General features: G+C 39.5%; 1 protein-coding gene across 3 annotated transcripts in view; it reads right to left on the reverse strand.

Annotated features, from left to right (window-relative positions):
- The window catches only part of LOC105265062 (AT-rich interactive domain-containing protein 3C), a 72848-nt gene that overhangs the window by 41240 nt on the left and 13852 nt on the right, over positions 1–17756 (reverse strand). For 2 of the 3 annotated variants that reach the window (XM_011302344.1, XM_011302342.1), the window contains exons 2-3: positions 6218–6421; positions 5440–5790 (exon numbers count right to left, since the gene is read on the reverse strand). In XM_011302344.1, the coding sequence (XP_011300646.1) occupies positions 5440–5790; positions 6218–6421 (555 nt within the window). The remainder of the gene's footprint in view (positions 1–5439; positions 5791–6217; positions 6422–17756) is intronic. The other variant, XM_011302343.1, reaches the window with a different exon arrangement.

The following is a 17756-nucleotide window of genomic DNA, read 5'->3' on the forward strand; positions in this document are numbered from 1 at the left end:
CCCACCCCTTTCTCCTAACGCACTTTAGGATGCAGAGTCTTTCACATAGTTATAAATTGCTGGGCACTCACTCGAGATGTGCTCACATATATTAAGATTACACCGGTGTATGTTCGACAATTGGTGATATATCTGTTTATAAATCTTTGATATGCTAACTGGGGTGAGAATATCATTTATGTGGGTTCAACTCTTCAGGAAGAAGAGACGTATGAATTCTGAATGTGACATTTATGTGACAGATGAATGCATGGTCATTCAAGTACTTCAGTACTTAAACATTAAAAACATAAAAAATTAAAATAACAATTTTCATGGGCAGATCGTACATTATTCTGATAAATGAGAACTGTGACGATGAAAATGTGCCGATGTTGTTGTTTTTTAGTGAAAATGAAGAAAGATATGTCTGAATATTACGAAATCATTCATCACTACGTGAATTCCTCGAAGGTGAGAAATAGTACACTTGAGATTTCATGATTCTTCAGCGATAGAGCGGTATATACTTCCGCGACACTCGAAATGTTTTCACCCGTGCGACTTGACCACCGACTCGTCACATCCTGCGATTCGTCAGTCCCTCCTCATTCTGCACTCTTTATTTCACAAGGTTTAACGAACCACCTAACCCATCACTCGTTCAACCTAACGACAAATTGTTATAAACCCCACTACCTACTTCATCATAACTTGAACTCCGCCCCGCTCGTTCTCACTACTTTCTGCTCCGTTACAGATAATAAAATACGTCGCGATAACCTTCGTCCATTGTCTCCGCGCGGAAATTACTGGCAGAAGAATCGAGGAATAAAGAAAAAAAAAACAAAACCAAGAGGAAACAAAACGAAGAAGAGGGAGTGCAGTTAGGAGATCGGTATCGGGTGAAACTCGGAGAAAAGAATTGCCCGAGTTGTGAAAATTGTCGGATAACCGGGAAAATAAGTGGTTCAGACAGAGTTTGAAAGATTACACCAAACCTCGGTGAGCAATTAACCAAACAGAGTGTTGAAGATGGTTGAGTTTTACTTGAAATACATAATGGTGAGTATACATTGTATCCCCTGCGGTTACTTGGAAAAATAAACTATTTGCGAAGGAACTTGACTCCAACTATACTCTAACTATCCAACAACTACACATTGCCACCAGGATTACGCGGCCAAGTGTGGCTCTGCCACTTGTTACTTTACGACTTGCCGGGAAAAATTATATCGAGTATGAGAGAGACGGATGTGAGTTGTACATAAACGGTGAGGAGATGAGTTGTAGGTATGGCCCGGTAGAGAAGTTGAAGCTAGAGTTTGTAAAAATGGAGTGAAGGGAATGAGATAACAGAATGCGAAGAGATAGAGGGAGGATACAGACAGTGTAAAATACTTCTCAACGATTGCAGAGTGAGTGGTGCCATTGCCAAGGTACAGCCACTGGAGCTTTTACGACCTTGTCCAATTATTGAACTAATATTGAGAATCCAAAGTTGGTGGAATACATTTATCCTCCTTACAAGAGAGACTCGAGATATTTGATGCGCTCGTTAATCATTTTTTTTTTTAATTTCCCGAGCAATTGAAGGCCGTGCGGAATTGATGATTCATATCGCTAATTTCTCACGGCTAAATTGGAAATTTATAATAGAAGTAGAATATAATAATGCACCAATAGAATATGCGAGAAAAGGTTGGAATATTATGAAGAAAACGTCAATGATTAGTTCTCATTACTTCATTATCACAATTTTGTTTCCATTATATTTCCAGTACAATTTCTAGAGCCTATCTACCGCGAAATGAATCACCAAATCACGTGAAACTGCATAATAATCGTGCAATTCCCCGAGTATCGCCTCATAAATTTTTACACGTCAACCAAGATAATATTCACGATAAAATCCAGGTCATATTGATCACTGCGACGTTTTAAACAGAAAAAAAAAATGTTTAATTTATATCAATAAACAAATGTAAAATACCGTGACAAAATCCCGTGCAACCGACGTCCCATAAATCACAACAAAACATTTTAAACAAAAAGAGCCGGAACGACTAAAAAGAACGAGCGACGAAAAATCCTAGAAACCGAGGTCAATTCCATTAGCAATATCTGAGCATGACCAGACTACGGGTAATGAATAACCCTACTAAATTAATGATAAAACAATATACCTTCATACAAAACCACCAGCCATTCAAAGAAAATCCCAGAAGCCGAATAAAGTTGCATGAGGCAGTCCTCCAATCCATAAAATCCATAAAATTCAAAGAAATATACAAATACTCGCCAGGACAATCAGCACTAATCTAACCAGGGTAAAAGTGCATTCACTCTTGCACGAACTAAATGACCAGAAAGTAAAATAGTGAAATAAAATATTGAAAGAATTTCCGCTGAGAGCTCGACGATACCACCTTCATGTTAAACAATTTGCATAATGATAATGCATCAGCATAATGACAACGATAAGTACGTTAATCCAAAGTGCGTACAGTGAGAGAAAAATCGAGGTGCGGGAGAGGGCAAGTGAAACGCAAGGGGTCTCACTCGTTTTTATTCGAAATGGAAGAATAATGCATGCGCGCATAAAGGCGGACTCATAAGAATCGGTTTGGCACGCCCGCCATCGACATGAAAGGCTAGTGAATGAATAAGTGTGCGTTTCCACAGCTAATGTGTGCGTAATCCCTCCCAACCCCCTCCCAACCCCCTCCGCCCCCACCTCGCGGTGGCATCCCTTCCCGCAACAAACCTTTCGCCTCAACCCCTCTACCAGGGCTATCACCATTTTTCCTCCCCCTCTCATCGAACAAAATCCATACATATGCATAGTTATACACATGTAACTAATCGGTGTAGAAATATCATCTACACACGAATAATACATGCACACACATTTGCAAAGAAGTATATGGGAGCGAAATAGCCGGCAATTTGCAGGTTTACGAGTTATTTCACAATGGCTGCAAAGTATAGTGCTACAGTATTACTTTGGGTCCCCCATTGGTAGCTCCTGGCCAGACGCGTAGCGTTATATATGGGGAATATGTATGGATGTAGATAGAAAATATGTATTGGTTGCATTTACTTTGTGACCACTGTTGCACGGATCGATGCACTTAATTTTTAATTTTTATGTTATTATTTATATATTTTTATTTTTTAACCGGTGAATTGGCTATGAGAGGGGGAGGTTTATGTGGGGTAAGAGAGTTTACAGAGGTTTTTTTTTCGCGTCGCCAATGTGGGCCTGAGGGGGCCTCACGGCCAACTCAACGCTCGTCGTATTTCAAGACAATAACCAACTGACCATAAACCTGTCCAAAGTACTTTTATCCCCAGAATTTTCACTGTCTAGACGTGATGGTCTCGCGAGCCCATTGCCATTTAGTCGCTCTAATCCCGGGGTATTGAGGTGTGTTTGCGGAATCGTTTGGGGGAATATTTTTGGATTTCCCGCGAATCTGGCGCACTTGGGTATGGTCTATCTATAAATCGCAATGTCTTTCGCATCAATCACCACGTTGGCATTGTTCTGAATTATTTTTGGATTTTATTGGCAAAATTGATTGATATCAATGTCAAGACGGTATTTTTAAACCCGGACTAATTGATGATGCTGGCGTATACAAATTTAAGAATAACAAGATCATACATCGAGGTCACTAGGTTCGAGTCAACTATTCAATGAATTTTTAACGATGAATCATTGTAAAGCTCATTATTGAATGCACTGTCGTTATTTTTCGTTGATATCAATTTTCCTGTTTCGCTCAATCGTTCTTTATCAGTTTGGTGTTGAATGCATTGAAGCTTGGAGAAGTGGAAAAATAGAACAAATATAATGCCGGGGGTATAGACGTGACGTTGAAAATACCGCGGGAAGACGCGAAGTAGATGGGAAAAAGATTAAAGACCGTGCAATGTACGCCCTCCAACGGGCGAATGATGGATGCGATGCGAGAGAAGACGCTAACTTTCTTCTCTTCTTCTCCTCACTGAGTGGGTGGAGCATTTCATTTTCATTCCTATCCTCGTTTCACGTCCCTTGTATATCGTTCTTGTTTTCGTGCTATTACTCTCCATGAACCGCGAGTGAGACTCTTTGGATCGACTTCCCTGGATGTTGTACCCATGTGGTCGCACATTTGCGATTTGTCTCATTTTCCAAATTGACGGGACAATGTTGTGAAAAAGTAGTCGAGTATTTCGATTCTCTTTTCTTTTTTCCTTTTTTTTTAAGGAGAGACAACTCCTTTGAAATGAAATGAAGGAAAAGAATTCTCCATTGGATTAAATAAATTTTTTCAAGTCAATTTACACATGAATATGAGAGACTCAGAATTTCCCGCTGAACGACTATTCGCTTTTTCACTGACAGCTCGAATTTGCAAATTCATTGTAAAAATGGAGGAATTTAGAACAATAGTTGCTGGAAGTTTTACAAATTTCCATCATTTTTATTGTGGTAGGTTCTTCAAATTCTATTGCCTATTCAAGAAATCAACTGATGTTTCAAAAATCGCTACTATCTGTACAGAAATTTCAACTGCCTTCCAATTCAAACTATCTTTTCCTTCAAAAAACACATGAGTTAGCTTCTAAATTTTAAGAAAATTATTCTCCTTAATGACGCGAAAGCTCTAGATTTGAGTGATTTTTCCTTTCATTATATCCAAATAAAAATTCAATTCAAGGAAAATTTCGAAATTTCATCTCATCGCATTCTACTCGCATCCATGAAAATTATTTCCAATACGATTTCTTCGCGTTGCCCAAGTAATTTTGTCAAGAGATATGCAAAGAATTGCATACCTTGATAATACCAATCTAAATGGTAATCCAATACCACACCCCTGCGGGTGTATGCGCAAAAACCGAAAAAAGGAGGATTATACCTGAGTGTTGTTCATTCGCTCCCGCGTACGGAGGTGAAACGATTCAACTTGAGCAAAAAGCGTTAACAAGACGATCCTTCCCGGGGTCCCAATTCTAGAAGTTAGTTCTTCGCCTCGACCAAAGAGAGCGAGAAAGGGCCAAGTGTACGGGGCAATTATCTCGCCCCCGGTGTAAAAATAATAATTAACTGGCCATTTCATTGCATTAATTAAAAACCAAGCCGACACGTTAAAACTTGTAATTCAGTAATTAAATGAAGGAGAATGAATGTGTGTGGTACTTGAAATGATACGGATTATCTAGGAGTTAATACGCGTAATTACACAAAATTCCCATAATTAAGGATACAATGCGTGATTTTACTGATATTGTGCAAATTAAATTAAGTCAATAAATACTTTTGATTTCCAATGAATTGCGATTTATCATTCGCAGTTTTTTCATTTTTCAAATTTGTTTCCATAGTCCATATTATGATTACACTGGGGGTAGGTTAATAATTAATTTAAATGAATTAGCCAAACAAGGCAGATTTTCGATACTTGCCTGACGCACCTGTTTGAACTGCTCCTCGAAACTCCAGCTGGTCTGTTGATGTGAGTTTGAGTTGTTGGTATTTTGTGACTGGCCTGTGCCCTCCCGAGCTTCACTCAAATTTCTCGCTGAGCCTTGGGATGACTCACTGGAGTGTGAACTCGCTGATGAGTTAACAGCATTATTGGTACCTCCACCTCCTCCACCGCCACCCGGTGTTTGTGGATTGTTGTTGGGGTGTTGTGGGGTGAGAAATGCCGCTGGGGGTGGAAAGTTGAATGGAAGGTTGAAGCCACCACTCCCTATTGCCGCTTGGAGGGCTTCAAGACCAGATTTGTTGTTCAGCAGATCCATTTCATTTGACTGTTAGTGGAATAAAAAAAGTATTAGCCCGGTGTAATGTCTCAGTAATATTCTTCAAGGGGGATTTTCGACAACGACCCCCTCCCCCTTTCCAAAAGTGTATCTATTGATTGACGTAATAAGCTGATTTTGAAAAAAGTGACTTTCCTCCCCAGAAATCCTAGATCTGGCTCTTGAGTCAGGGAGAATTGATATATTCAATTTAATTTATTCGTCTTTGATGTTACAAAAGTTTTTCTCTGTTTTACATCATCACCGGCCGTTTTCACTCCCCATAACTCATTCAGATTCAATAAATACATTTTCATAGAATTGATATATATGATATTGATTTCTAAATCCGAAAATGTATTCTTAATTCAACACGACAAGTACTCATCATTAAATGCTGTTTGAATTGATTAAAAAAAAAGAAAAAACTACAAACCTCTGTCTTGAGTTTTGACAAAAAATGTGGATGATGCGCATTCATCAAACTATTTAAATGTGTCAGCGGTGTGGGAGTACCAATGGGGCCTGTGGATGTATCTGAGGACGAGTGATTGTTTCCCTGTAGTGGCTGCTGCGGTAACTCTTCACCACTCTCCTCATCCTGGAGGTCGGGATCCGAGAGGTCCTCCTCCTGATGTGACTGTAAAACAAGTGGGGAATGCCATTATAAGGAATGCATATAGCTGTTATTGCTAAAAAATTAGCAACAAGTTTCTGAATTAATTAACTGAAAATTGAGAAATAATAAAGGTAGTTCCATCATCTGTCGACTTGAACAAGAATGATTTGAGAAAAAAAAATGAAGAATCATTTCATTGATATTGCTCATAATATTTTCAGTGAAACATTACGGATTCTTCTGAATTATCATGGACATTTCAAACCTAATTAGTGCTAATTGATAGAGCTTTTGAAAATCTATATTCATTCAAAAAATCATGGGATTCCATCAATCCCTGGTGAAGAAAAAGAGAGAGGGGAAAAGAAAGAAAAAAATCGCACACGCACATATACATGCATACATAAATACGTGCATACGTACATAAATATAGACACCACCTAAAAACCGTATAATCGATCTTTTTAGGCTGCATTTAGTTACCCTAACACAAAAAATTGTGAGCTTGAATATGGCTGAATATAAAGCGTCCATTCGGAAGCAAAAAAACAAAACCACAAGAAAAATTAAAATTTACCCCTGCCTGATAAAAACAAGATTGATTTTCATAATTCGTAGAGACTTCAAAACACGTGTGACAATATTTACTTTCTGCGAGGAACTTAAAGAAAACACGTGAGAAATCCTATGTAAATATCGAGAGGAGCTCTCTGTTGATTTATATTCATCAAAAAGAACCGCATCAATCCGATAATACCAGACCTCCAACGATGATCGAGATATCGATGGATCAGGGATTGGGCAGATGATCGATTCGTGGACGAATGACAAATAGATTTTCAAAAAAATCGAGAAGAATAAATCAACTCTTTGCATTTATCACACTAAATATTATTGCCTCCAATTGTCTCCTATTTCCATTAAATATTTTTTATTATTAATTTATTTATATTCGTATCCTTTTTTAAATCGCGAATGTTTTAAAGTTTGCAGTCAGCAATTAAATACGCAGCTGCGCTAATATTAATAATTTAACTATTTTTCCTCCCATCAGTATTGAAGAGAAGAGAGGATTCGAGAAGTGAAACCTGGTAGGTAAGTGTCACTTTTTCCAAAAAGAGGGCTAGGTTCCCAGTAAGTCACACCTTGATCAAACAATTTAACACCTGAGCCCATACACCCCAATTCTCCCCGAAAATCCAAACGTCCGACCATCGGCATTCTTTTCACTTTCAAAATTCCCCAGACCAATCAAACTAAATCTATCAATCTCCATAAATGTCATGAGAAGTCAAACATTCGCCCATTCCCTCCAAAAAAAAACCTATAATTCTTTCTGGACGTAAGAGCAGCACAGAGGAGGTGGCGAAATCCCGGAGAATCGTCGAATGATTAACTCACATTCTCCCAATACTTGTCCACGAAGATGTCCCAGTATTTAATATACCCCTGTAGTGACAATCCCTAAATTTAGCGAAATGAAATCGGAGAGAGCACACGCTTGCGAGAGTCCCGCTGAGATTTATAACCAACGAGTGGGTATCCAATTCGTGAGTGCGCAAAAGTAACGTAAGAATTTAATAACTCATGGTACACACATCTCAAAGCAAAAGCATAACCCAACTATCACCATAAATCATCGACTAATCCCACCTAGATCCCTCGAAAATTCTCCAATGTGCTAATTAACAAAATCATTAGTCTCAACCAGCGGCCCCTTGTCACTGCATTGCCAATTTATTAATTGACAAAGACAATCTATCATTACCAGAATAGACAGAAGAAGATTTCCACTCATCGTTACCCACTTTTCACTCTCCCCTGGCATCAATTTGCCCCCTTATTATTGCCGTATGAGCCGTGTACTCGAAGTACTGTTAATTCCAGTGTGAAAATCCACGCGACTTTTGCCTTGTGCTTGGCGCCCACGCCTTCTCACTCCATGTAATTCGTGGGTGTCCAAACGCAATGACAAAGTGCAACGTGCCACAACGAGCCCAGGAGGGGGTGCCAAAAAACCCCACAACGAGACACCACAATGCTCAAGTTTATTTATAAACACCCGATTAATTTAAACGTTTTGAATATAACATTCCGCGTGATATATACGTTGCAAACTCACTCATTGCAATGCACCAAGCACCAACGGTGTGAACTATACGCCCCCCTCTCCCCCCCCCCCTTCCGCCCACCGTTTTCACCTGTTTTTGATAACACAAAAAATTGTAATGCTTCATACATGAACTATTATTGAAATGAGGGCAAAGCGGAAAACACATCCGATAATCGTAATGTTAATTTTCTCGTATTAATGCACTATCGCAATGTCATGCAGTTACTGTGCCATTATCGCCTATCGTTTTATGAAGGAAATGCGGGTGTACGGAAATTGATGGGGACATTCGGTGCGCATTGGTAGATAATCGACGAATAGTCATACGGAAACAACAATATTTAATGTATTTTGAAGTTATTACTGCTGTGGTAATTACATTTGAATCGTTAACCCATCGTCGTCGCGCAGTTATTCCCATCTTTTGCCATTTTGTGGGTGTGTAGAAGCACCACAGGGTTTTACTAATGATGCACTAACCCACTAGGGTGCCTTACACTTTTTTCCACACCGATAACGTAACTGATCCTGACTCGCCAATGGGTTAACGGGTCACGTGATGACGGATAGTCCTTGTAGCTTATCTTTTAATATGTTTTTATTTTTGCCACTTTTTTTTTCACACGCTATTCAACATTTTCTCGTATGGAAAGAAATTTATTCGAACAACTGTAGAGATACAGAGAAAATAATAACGGCTGTAAAAAATTCTAGTGTTATTCGAATATTTCTAGTGGATTTTCATTAAATTTATATTTTTTAATAATCCAGCCAATTTTCAAGATCATGAATTTGAATAAAATCGTGCAAACGTTCAAAAATATTTTTTAAAAATATATAATATGGGTCAATGTCATATTTTTTAAAGTTATAACAATGGGTATATAACAATTGTTATAACAAATATACTGACGTCACATATAAAATATATTTCTTTTTTTTTTCATGTAAATTTTATCGTGTGTATATGCTCACATCGGCGTGGCTTTTTTCTTTAATTGGCGAATTGAAATTCCTCGATGGCTGTTACACTACTTCGTAATTAAACAGTGCAGAATACGCTTCCGTGCGGGCATATAATTATAATAGTTATAGACGCATGGAGGTTCGCTATAATTCGCAAGTACATGAATATTTTTATCGTACATATGGAGAGAATGTTGTCCTTTGTGGAGGATACCTCGTGAAATAATGCATGTCGTTAATTCGAAGGAGAGAAACGAGAAAAATAGGCGGAAGAGCGAAGAGGGCGATGGGTGGAAATGGGGGGGTACAAGGATGGGATAAAAAATTGTATGAATGCGCCCGATGAATGCATTTTATCGCAGCGAATAAAAAAGATGGCTCCAACTGTGGTGGTATATATAAGTATGTACAAGAGTTCTCGGTGGGACCCCCGCAGTGTTCCCAGCGTAGACATCACGGCTTCATCGACGTCGTCGCTGAAGCACTACACACACCCAATGAATTCACTCACGTGATAAACTGCTTTCGATGAAAAAAATTGTCCAGAACAGATCGATCGATTTAGATTGCACTGTGCGATTATTCTAATGATGTCCACCCCAGATTTTTTATTAATATCGTTTTCATGTCGTTCTGAAGGATGATCGATGAGAGCCAGCTTGTTGGAAAATTAAATACAAGGTTTATCGAATCGATTCTCGTTGTCAATTTGATGAAGATAATATTTCAAACGAGAGCATTACTATGGATCTTGTGATGGCATATTACAATTACCATAGATTACACGAAAAGACTTATTTTTGAAATTATTAAATTTCCACAATATTCATAATCCGATAAATATTTGCCCATTGGTTTCCAGTTTTCCCCGAGGTTTTCCCTATCGCGTATACAGTACATCAATGTTCCGTTGAATATTCAAGTCGTTCACTGATTTTTCACTAACAAAATGCAGATAAATGTCGTTGAAATTTATCGTCTTCAATTTATCTCATTCTCCTAAAGTCGGAACCAAGGATCTTTGCTTTGTATTCATCTTATCAAATGCCCAAGGTCCAAAAATACAGCAATCAGATCATGCAATCTCGAAAAATAGAAAAATAAAAAGAAACAACTAAAAATGTTATTTCCGTAAGTACCAGTAGACACTTTAAAGTAGTAGACAAGAGCCATAAAATTTTATCGGTAGAGCATTTGCCGCGTGCGCGCCAGATGACAGGTCGCACGCGGACAGAGTTTGTTGTTGATGCGGGAGAGTTTTAAGAGAAAAGTGCCGAATGAGAAGTGCGGCATGAATGGAATTGTGCCCCCTGCCCCTTGAAAATATACCAAAGGCAAAGACCTCCCGTAGGAATGAATGCATCACCCTAGACGACCGAAAGATGGAAAAATGATATTTATATCCCTCATGAGCCCTAGCCACCAGATTCAAATGTTGATGTAGAAATTAAAGAGTCGCCTGGTACGATCGTTGGGCTCCGCCAGATTTAATTAATGACCCGCCGAGTTTGATCTGCCGCTACAAAGCACGATATACAACACATGCACATCAAAACCAGCTCGCCTTTTCGTTATTTCCGTCCTGGGGTGATCATGTGCTCCTCTACTACCCCGTCATCTTTCATCTTTTTTGCCATTTTATAGCGGACATTATGCCCCTTGACAATGCATATTGCATCCAAAAATGCAATGCCATTTTTACTGTAATATTGAAAACGGGAAGAGATATATTGAAAAAGGGAAGAGTATGTCTCAGACACTTGCTCGAGACACTGTGTAGACCTCATGTACACGATATGACCGCGACGCGTCGAGTTATTTCGAACTTGACCCACATACTAAAGTGCCTGCTGACAGACTCAAGTTCGACAGACTGATTTGTCCACTTTCTCGCATATTCAAAGTTCTCAGAAGAGACTAATTCGTTACTAGTTCACAGCTGAATTTGCGGTATTGAGCACGCATCCACATTTTCAAATTTCTGACGATTTATAGATGTGATAGATTTATCAAGAATTTCCAAGACTATAATAAAATTGCCAAGGGGTAGGAGTAGAAAATGGATCCAACCCGATTTAAAAAAAAAAAAATACCCCAAGGCAAGCTGATGTAACTCACATCGCCGATTCCAGGAGTTGATATAATGTCATCTGCAGTGTGAGATTCATTGTTTCCGGTAGTTTATCCAATGTGTTCCTCCCTTCCTCTCCTATTACATATTTCAACGGTTCAATGGCCGATCGATAATTAACGGGCGTAAAGTAATTCTCCATGACGTTTGTCTCAGAAATATCACGTGATGAGATAAAAAGAAAAGCTGAGAAAATGAGAGCATTGCCGAGGAGATCCGTATGTATATAACTGGGGGTGTAAGAAGAGGCAGCCTAATATTAATAGCGCGGGTGGAGGCATTCGTGGAAGATATTGTTAGAAATGTTTGGGGCGGCTGTCTTGCGCGTTTGCTCGTCTTGCGCCTTACAGAACATGCCTAAGCAAAGGAGATACCGAGCCACAATGAGCAAGAGGTAAGATGAGAATAAGAAAAAGTGTGTGAGAGAGAGAGAGAGAGGCAGAGAGAGGCAGAGAGAGAGAGAGAGAGAGAGAGAGAGAGAGAGAGAGAGAGAGAGAGAGAGAGAGAGAGAGAGAAGAGAGCCTTGCTAATGGGGTTTTAATGACGGCCAGCTGTCTGTCCATCACGAGAGTTTTTGAAAACTCAACTCTCCGTATTTCTGTATCACTAATCTTGATCCGACGATATTCCACTAATCCTTTTGCTATTCTATTATTGAAGGGGTCAAGGAAAATACTCATTGCATTTTTCAACAACCCTGAAAAACAATTGTTCAACCGTATTATCTGGAAACACAACCTTCCCTACTCAATAGACAGCAGTGAAAATGGAACAAAAGCATTTCTAATCTTGGAATGCACTTCCTGGCGACATTAATGATTTGACATTGTTTTTGAAAAAGCTAACGGACACATTCCACCCCTTGAGGCTCGATGATAGGATACAGGCGGTTTCGATTAGAGACCAACATGTTTTTCAGATGAATCAGTGGTGCCAACGATTGCGTGATCTATCGTCTTTTCTCGGACGGAGCCCATTTCATCGTGGATCTGTCAGATGTTGATGTACAACAGCCGCTGCGACGTGACATATACCTCCGGTTACCACAATGAAATCGTCAAATGAAAATAGTCATTTCGATGTAGAACGGAGGAGGGGGAGGGAGTTGAAAATGAAGGTGGTTAGCTGACAAACTTTACGCGTATGAGACGCCCACGTCTGGTGTATCAAAAACCGCGTACATTCAGTGATGTACCGGATGGTAGCAGCTGAGAAAACAAGTCGGGCATAAACCGTGTTAAATGTCGATGGTAATTTTTGTATTCGTGTTGAGCACGATCCTTTGATTCCACCGATAGATATTTCTTTCGGGGAATTCACCTCCCAGTTACACAGTTTAACATTTTATTGACTCACTCAAAAATTCCGATGAGAATCTGAAATCCTCAGGGTTATTCCCCCGGTGCAAATTTTCTTTTCGGCTCCGAGGGACCAGTGCAGCCAATAATCCGTGCCGTAAGATCGATCCTGAGGAGCTCAGGAGGATCGAAAATTTACCCCTCATCGTATACCTCAGGTCATTCAAACCATCTGTCGACCACATGATCCTACGTCCATCTCTTGCACTTGGTTTTTCCCTCTTCTTCAAGATTGTTAGCTGTGATTTTTCAAACGGAAAAATCTGCTCCCCCTCTGGCCCGTTTTAGTATATTCTCGGTGTTCAACCCCCGCTCGAATTTCTAACCAAATTGCAAATGTGTTCGTTACGACTTCTTCGGGTTTGAATAACGTCTGAAATATAATCAGGCGTAGCGGCGTCAGTAGCCCAGGGATGAGAGACAGAGACTCGAGGGACAATCTTTTTTTATCGAAGACTAGACTTGGAAAATTGTAGCCTTTTCTCAGTACTGAAGAGAATATAAAGATCCCTGAATAGTTCATCTTGAGTGAAAACGAAAGGTAAAGGGAGTCGGGGTTTACCTGAATACACTGAATTCCATCCACGTGGAGTTACGAAAGACTACCTGCAGTTCGAGCCCAGTGATAATGTCTAATCTCAAAAAAAAAAAAATCCATGATTTTTTCTGCTTCATTATCCCCTAAAATTGCGATATCTCCGAAGGAACTTCTCCTGAATTTCGAAGACTTGAAAGGATTTCCAAATTATCCATTTAAAATTCAAGAAAGTATCAAATAAAACTTTTATTAATTTGAAGAAAGTTCTGAGAATATTGGAGAAAAAATAGTTAAAATTGTATATATTTTCCCCAAAAATGAAACAGAAAAATGAAATAAATCTCTTGAAATTGAGCGGCCGACTGACTGCCCATTTTGAGTGTTTTCAGACACCATTTTTTTTTGAGCGTTCACCCGTCAGTCCAAAAATCTCCCAATACCCCAAGACTCAAAACTACTTCACCAGAAATAATGATTAGCAATCACCAAAACAACCTCGACCTTGACCAAGTTCAAAAGGTTACTAAGACGCGTGCCTGAAAACACTATCCCAGAGAAGTCGCGTGTTCGCCCTTGAGACAATGTCATACATCTCTTTTCTTCCCTTTGAGCCTTCCTGTCCACCCTCCCTCACCCTCAATATAGTCCCCATGCCCGACAAATCCGCGAAAACCGACATAAAGAAGAATCCTGTGGTTTTATGCAGTCATGATACAACCGGAAAGGTAACCTCACAATCATTCCATTATTACAATCGTGAGAATCGAGATGACTCTAGATGGCTGTTGGAGATTTATGAAAGCGAACTAAAGGATAAATAAAAAAAAAAAAAGAAAAAAAATTTAGTGAAAACGGTAGCCGAGGGAAGCCGCAGCGGGACTCTGGTACTACCCTGGCGTGCCCCAAGGACGTCGAGGATTGCGTGTCTCTTGGAGTCCCAGGGCAACTCTTCTACCCAATATTCGGGAGTCCCAGTGCTCCGGACCCATGGCTGTTACCCATTGGGTCTCACCCGTTTGGATGAATAATCGTTGGAATTCAAGTTAGACCGGGCGACTCGAATTTTTTTTCATTGCTTTCTCCGTTTGTCGACGAAAATCACTGGTAAATCTCTCGCGAGGCACTCCCCCACGTGACCGTTTATTCAGTATTAATTTAATGATATAGGAGATAGACGGAAAGATAGAAAAATCCCTCCATCGTCACGAATACACTGGGCACACTGGGCATGGGAGGGGATTATGCCCTCGTAGGTCCCCGCTTTCCTCAACTTCGTGGAAGGACGCGTCTAGCCCCAAGGACTACTGTATTTCTGTACTATTATCATAAAATTTTTGCACCGCCGAGTTGCATTAGTCTGCTGCATTCGACGGCCACCTCGTTCTCATGATTGAGGCCCTGGCGCCTTGCAACCCCCATGGGAAACAACCTCAAGTGCATCAACAGCCAATTGTCTCCTTTTTATTTCTTCTCTCTTTTCACTTGTATTTTGCTTTTAGAAATGAATAAACGAGAAGATTCCGCCGCGGCAAAGATATTCCGCTAACGCAATAAACGAACAAACGTTAATATTTCGGATAATAAATATCGGGATGTAAATCCATTTGGTCAGGAGTAATGTCTTGGCATAAATCAACATGTATCCTCTCCTCTCGCATTTGTACTCTACTCTCTCGTCCACCTTGTCGTCCTTTTCATGCATCTGTGCACCTTTTTTCTCTTAGTCCGCGCAATCACGTCGTAAACTCGTCAAACTCAACGCGAAATCGCACCAAGTTATCGGAATAATAAAATGATTGCTCCGAGTTTTGGGTTTATGTTTTTTTTTTTAAAGCGATCTTTTATCAGGATCTTTGAGAGCTACAGTGTCAATTATGAGGACGACCCTTATTATTTGGAATTTGTGGATTGATATAACGCGATGCCTTTTACTTTTGGGGATTTTTTTTTGCGCTCGAGTGAAGAATTATCGCAAATTCACGAAACGGACACACGCGGGACACTCGTGGAATTACAGGGTTTGATCGCGTTGTTGGGGAATAGGTAATTAATCCAATTATCGACCTTCGAGTTTTTTCGTTTATGCATTATTATATCCCATCGGGAATTCGGCAATTCCTGCCGTCACGCGATCCACCGATATTATTCGGCGAAATGTATACCTACATGATGAATATTTTTATCTCTCACGTTTTGATCGGGTCGTTCTGACCGCGACACATTGATGAAATTTCATGGAGATCAATTCTTTGGAAACATTTTAGCATTAACACGATACCAACATCGTAAAGTGTAGACCAGAAAAAATTCAAACGCAACTATTGAATTTTTTTTTGTAAAACCCCGAGAATTTCTACAAAAAATTCCTTTTATAGCATATCTTTTTGAAAAAGTGATTTCACGAACGAAAATCATTGGTGTCAATGAAATATTCGAGTAATCATCCGATTCAAGTCACGTAATCAAAATTTGAATTTTTAATTTCAAAGAGAAAAAAAAAAAAATTAGCCTCTTGGTCCCATGAAAGAGATCAGGTCTATTCAAGTAAATTCCAGTGACAAATTTACCATAATTACGATTGAAAAAATTCTTTTCAACACAATTTCAAATAAGGTACGTAACAGTAAGGAGAAATATATTCACCGTCTAGCTATTTAGTCGTTCATCGGAATAAACACAAAATAGGGTTAGAACAAGTGAATAAACAGTCTCGATTTATTAATACGACGGTAATAGATGGTTATACGTTTTCATTTGAAAGAGACCGTCATCTCTTTACAACGCTATTACATGTAGAACTGACCTTAAAAGCGTGACGCTCTCTCCGTACGGCGCAGGCGCACGTGCGAATAGCTTAGTGTACCGATATTTGCGCGTGTATGGTACCTCGTGTGCCGTGCGTTCACGCTCGGTCTCCGACACTGGATAATTGCCCAGGACGTTCGACGAATTTATGATCGGCTATTAATCACCGCTCCAAGAATCGATTAACGTTACTTTGCCACAACGTGTAACTGTACGGTAGCATTTCTATATATATATACTAATTTTTCTTCTCCACATTGTATTATGGCACTCGTCGAGATTCGCGGAGACTGGATTAAATGTCCCCTTAGCATTTTCCCATTTTCCAAATATTCTCTTTTTTGAATAAATTTCTGCAGTCACTATACTGAGAGAAATATTCAATAAAAATTACGTGTATTTTCCGTAATTCTGGAGCGAAATGTGGTTGTCGGAAATTTTACGGAACTGTCACGTAATTTTTATCTAAAGTCATGGAAATTTTCCGCGGTGTTCCGTAATTTTTATCTGAATAATCCGTCAAAAATAACGATACCGTCATTTAAATTTTTCGAATCAACTCCGTAATCGGTAAGTGAACTGAAAGTTCCGTAATTTTTACTAAATATTTCTCTCCGTGTACTACTGATAAAGTGAAAAATAAATTTGAATAATTTTTTGAGGTTTTTTTTAAATCACATCAAAAGGACCGACTTCAATGACCTGTGCACTCTAACCCTGAAAGGAGTGAGAATAATTGTGGAATAAAATTTGAGGAGGGTTGGTCTGGGTGGTCGCGAGCGCCCACCGTGAAACATCAGAGGTGAATATCGTGTGTGGGTCTCGTCTGCGGTACTTTGAAAATCCACCCGGCCATGGCAAACGGCTTCGTTCTCCCCTCCCCATGTTTTTCTCCTCAACCTCTTAAACCCAAATCTTCATTCGGAATAATCACAATTATTCAATTGTCATTAATATAATACATGACGCGAACAAATGATATCTATCGCCCCTAATCAATCTGTAATCGATCTACCAAACAGAAGCGAAATTAAATGACTCTGAATTTTTATTCCACTCAGAAAACAATTACCAAATTATAGAAATTAATTTTTCATTAATACCCAAAATTTTCACAAGTTACCAAAAAAAAAGTCTACACCCCGTAAATTCCAAAAGAATTAATCATGTAATGAATAATCATGCAATCGTGCAAGGTGGTCGGATCTTGAAGCATCAATTGATTAAAATGCGTAAGTGAAATAAAATCACGGGAGTGAAAAAAATGCATGATGAAGCGAAAAAGGCGATGACGCGTCAGTTGAATGTAAGAAGATACGGGATACGTGTAAACGACAGGCTTCCTTAGCAAGCCACAGACTTAAGGTCTGCCTGAAAATAAAGAGGAGGAGGTCGGTGTCAGCACGCGACCTCGCACGGGCACGCGAGCTACATTTCTCCCCCTC

Source organism: Fopius arisanus, unplaced genomic scaffold (genome assembly GCF_000806365.1).
Source record: "Fopius arisanus strain USDA-PBARC FA_bdor unplaced genomic scaffold, ASM80636v1 scaffold00027, whole genome shotgun sequence".
NCBI lineage: Eukaryota > Metazoa > Arthropoda > Insecta > Hymenoptera > Braconidae > Fopius > Fopius arisanus.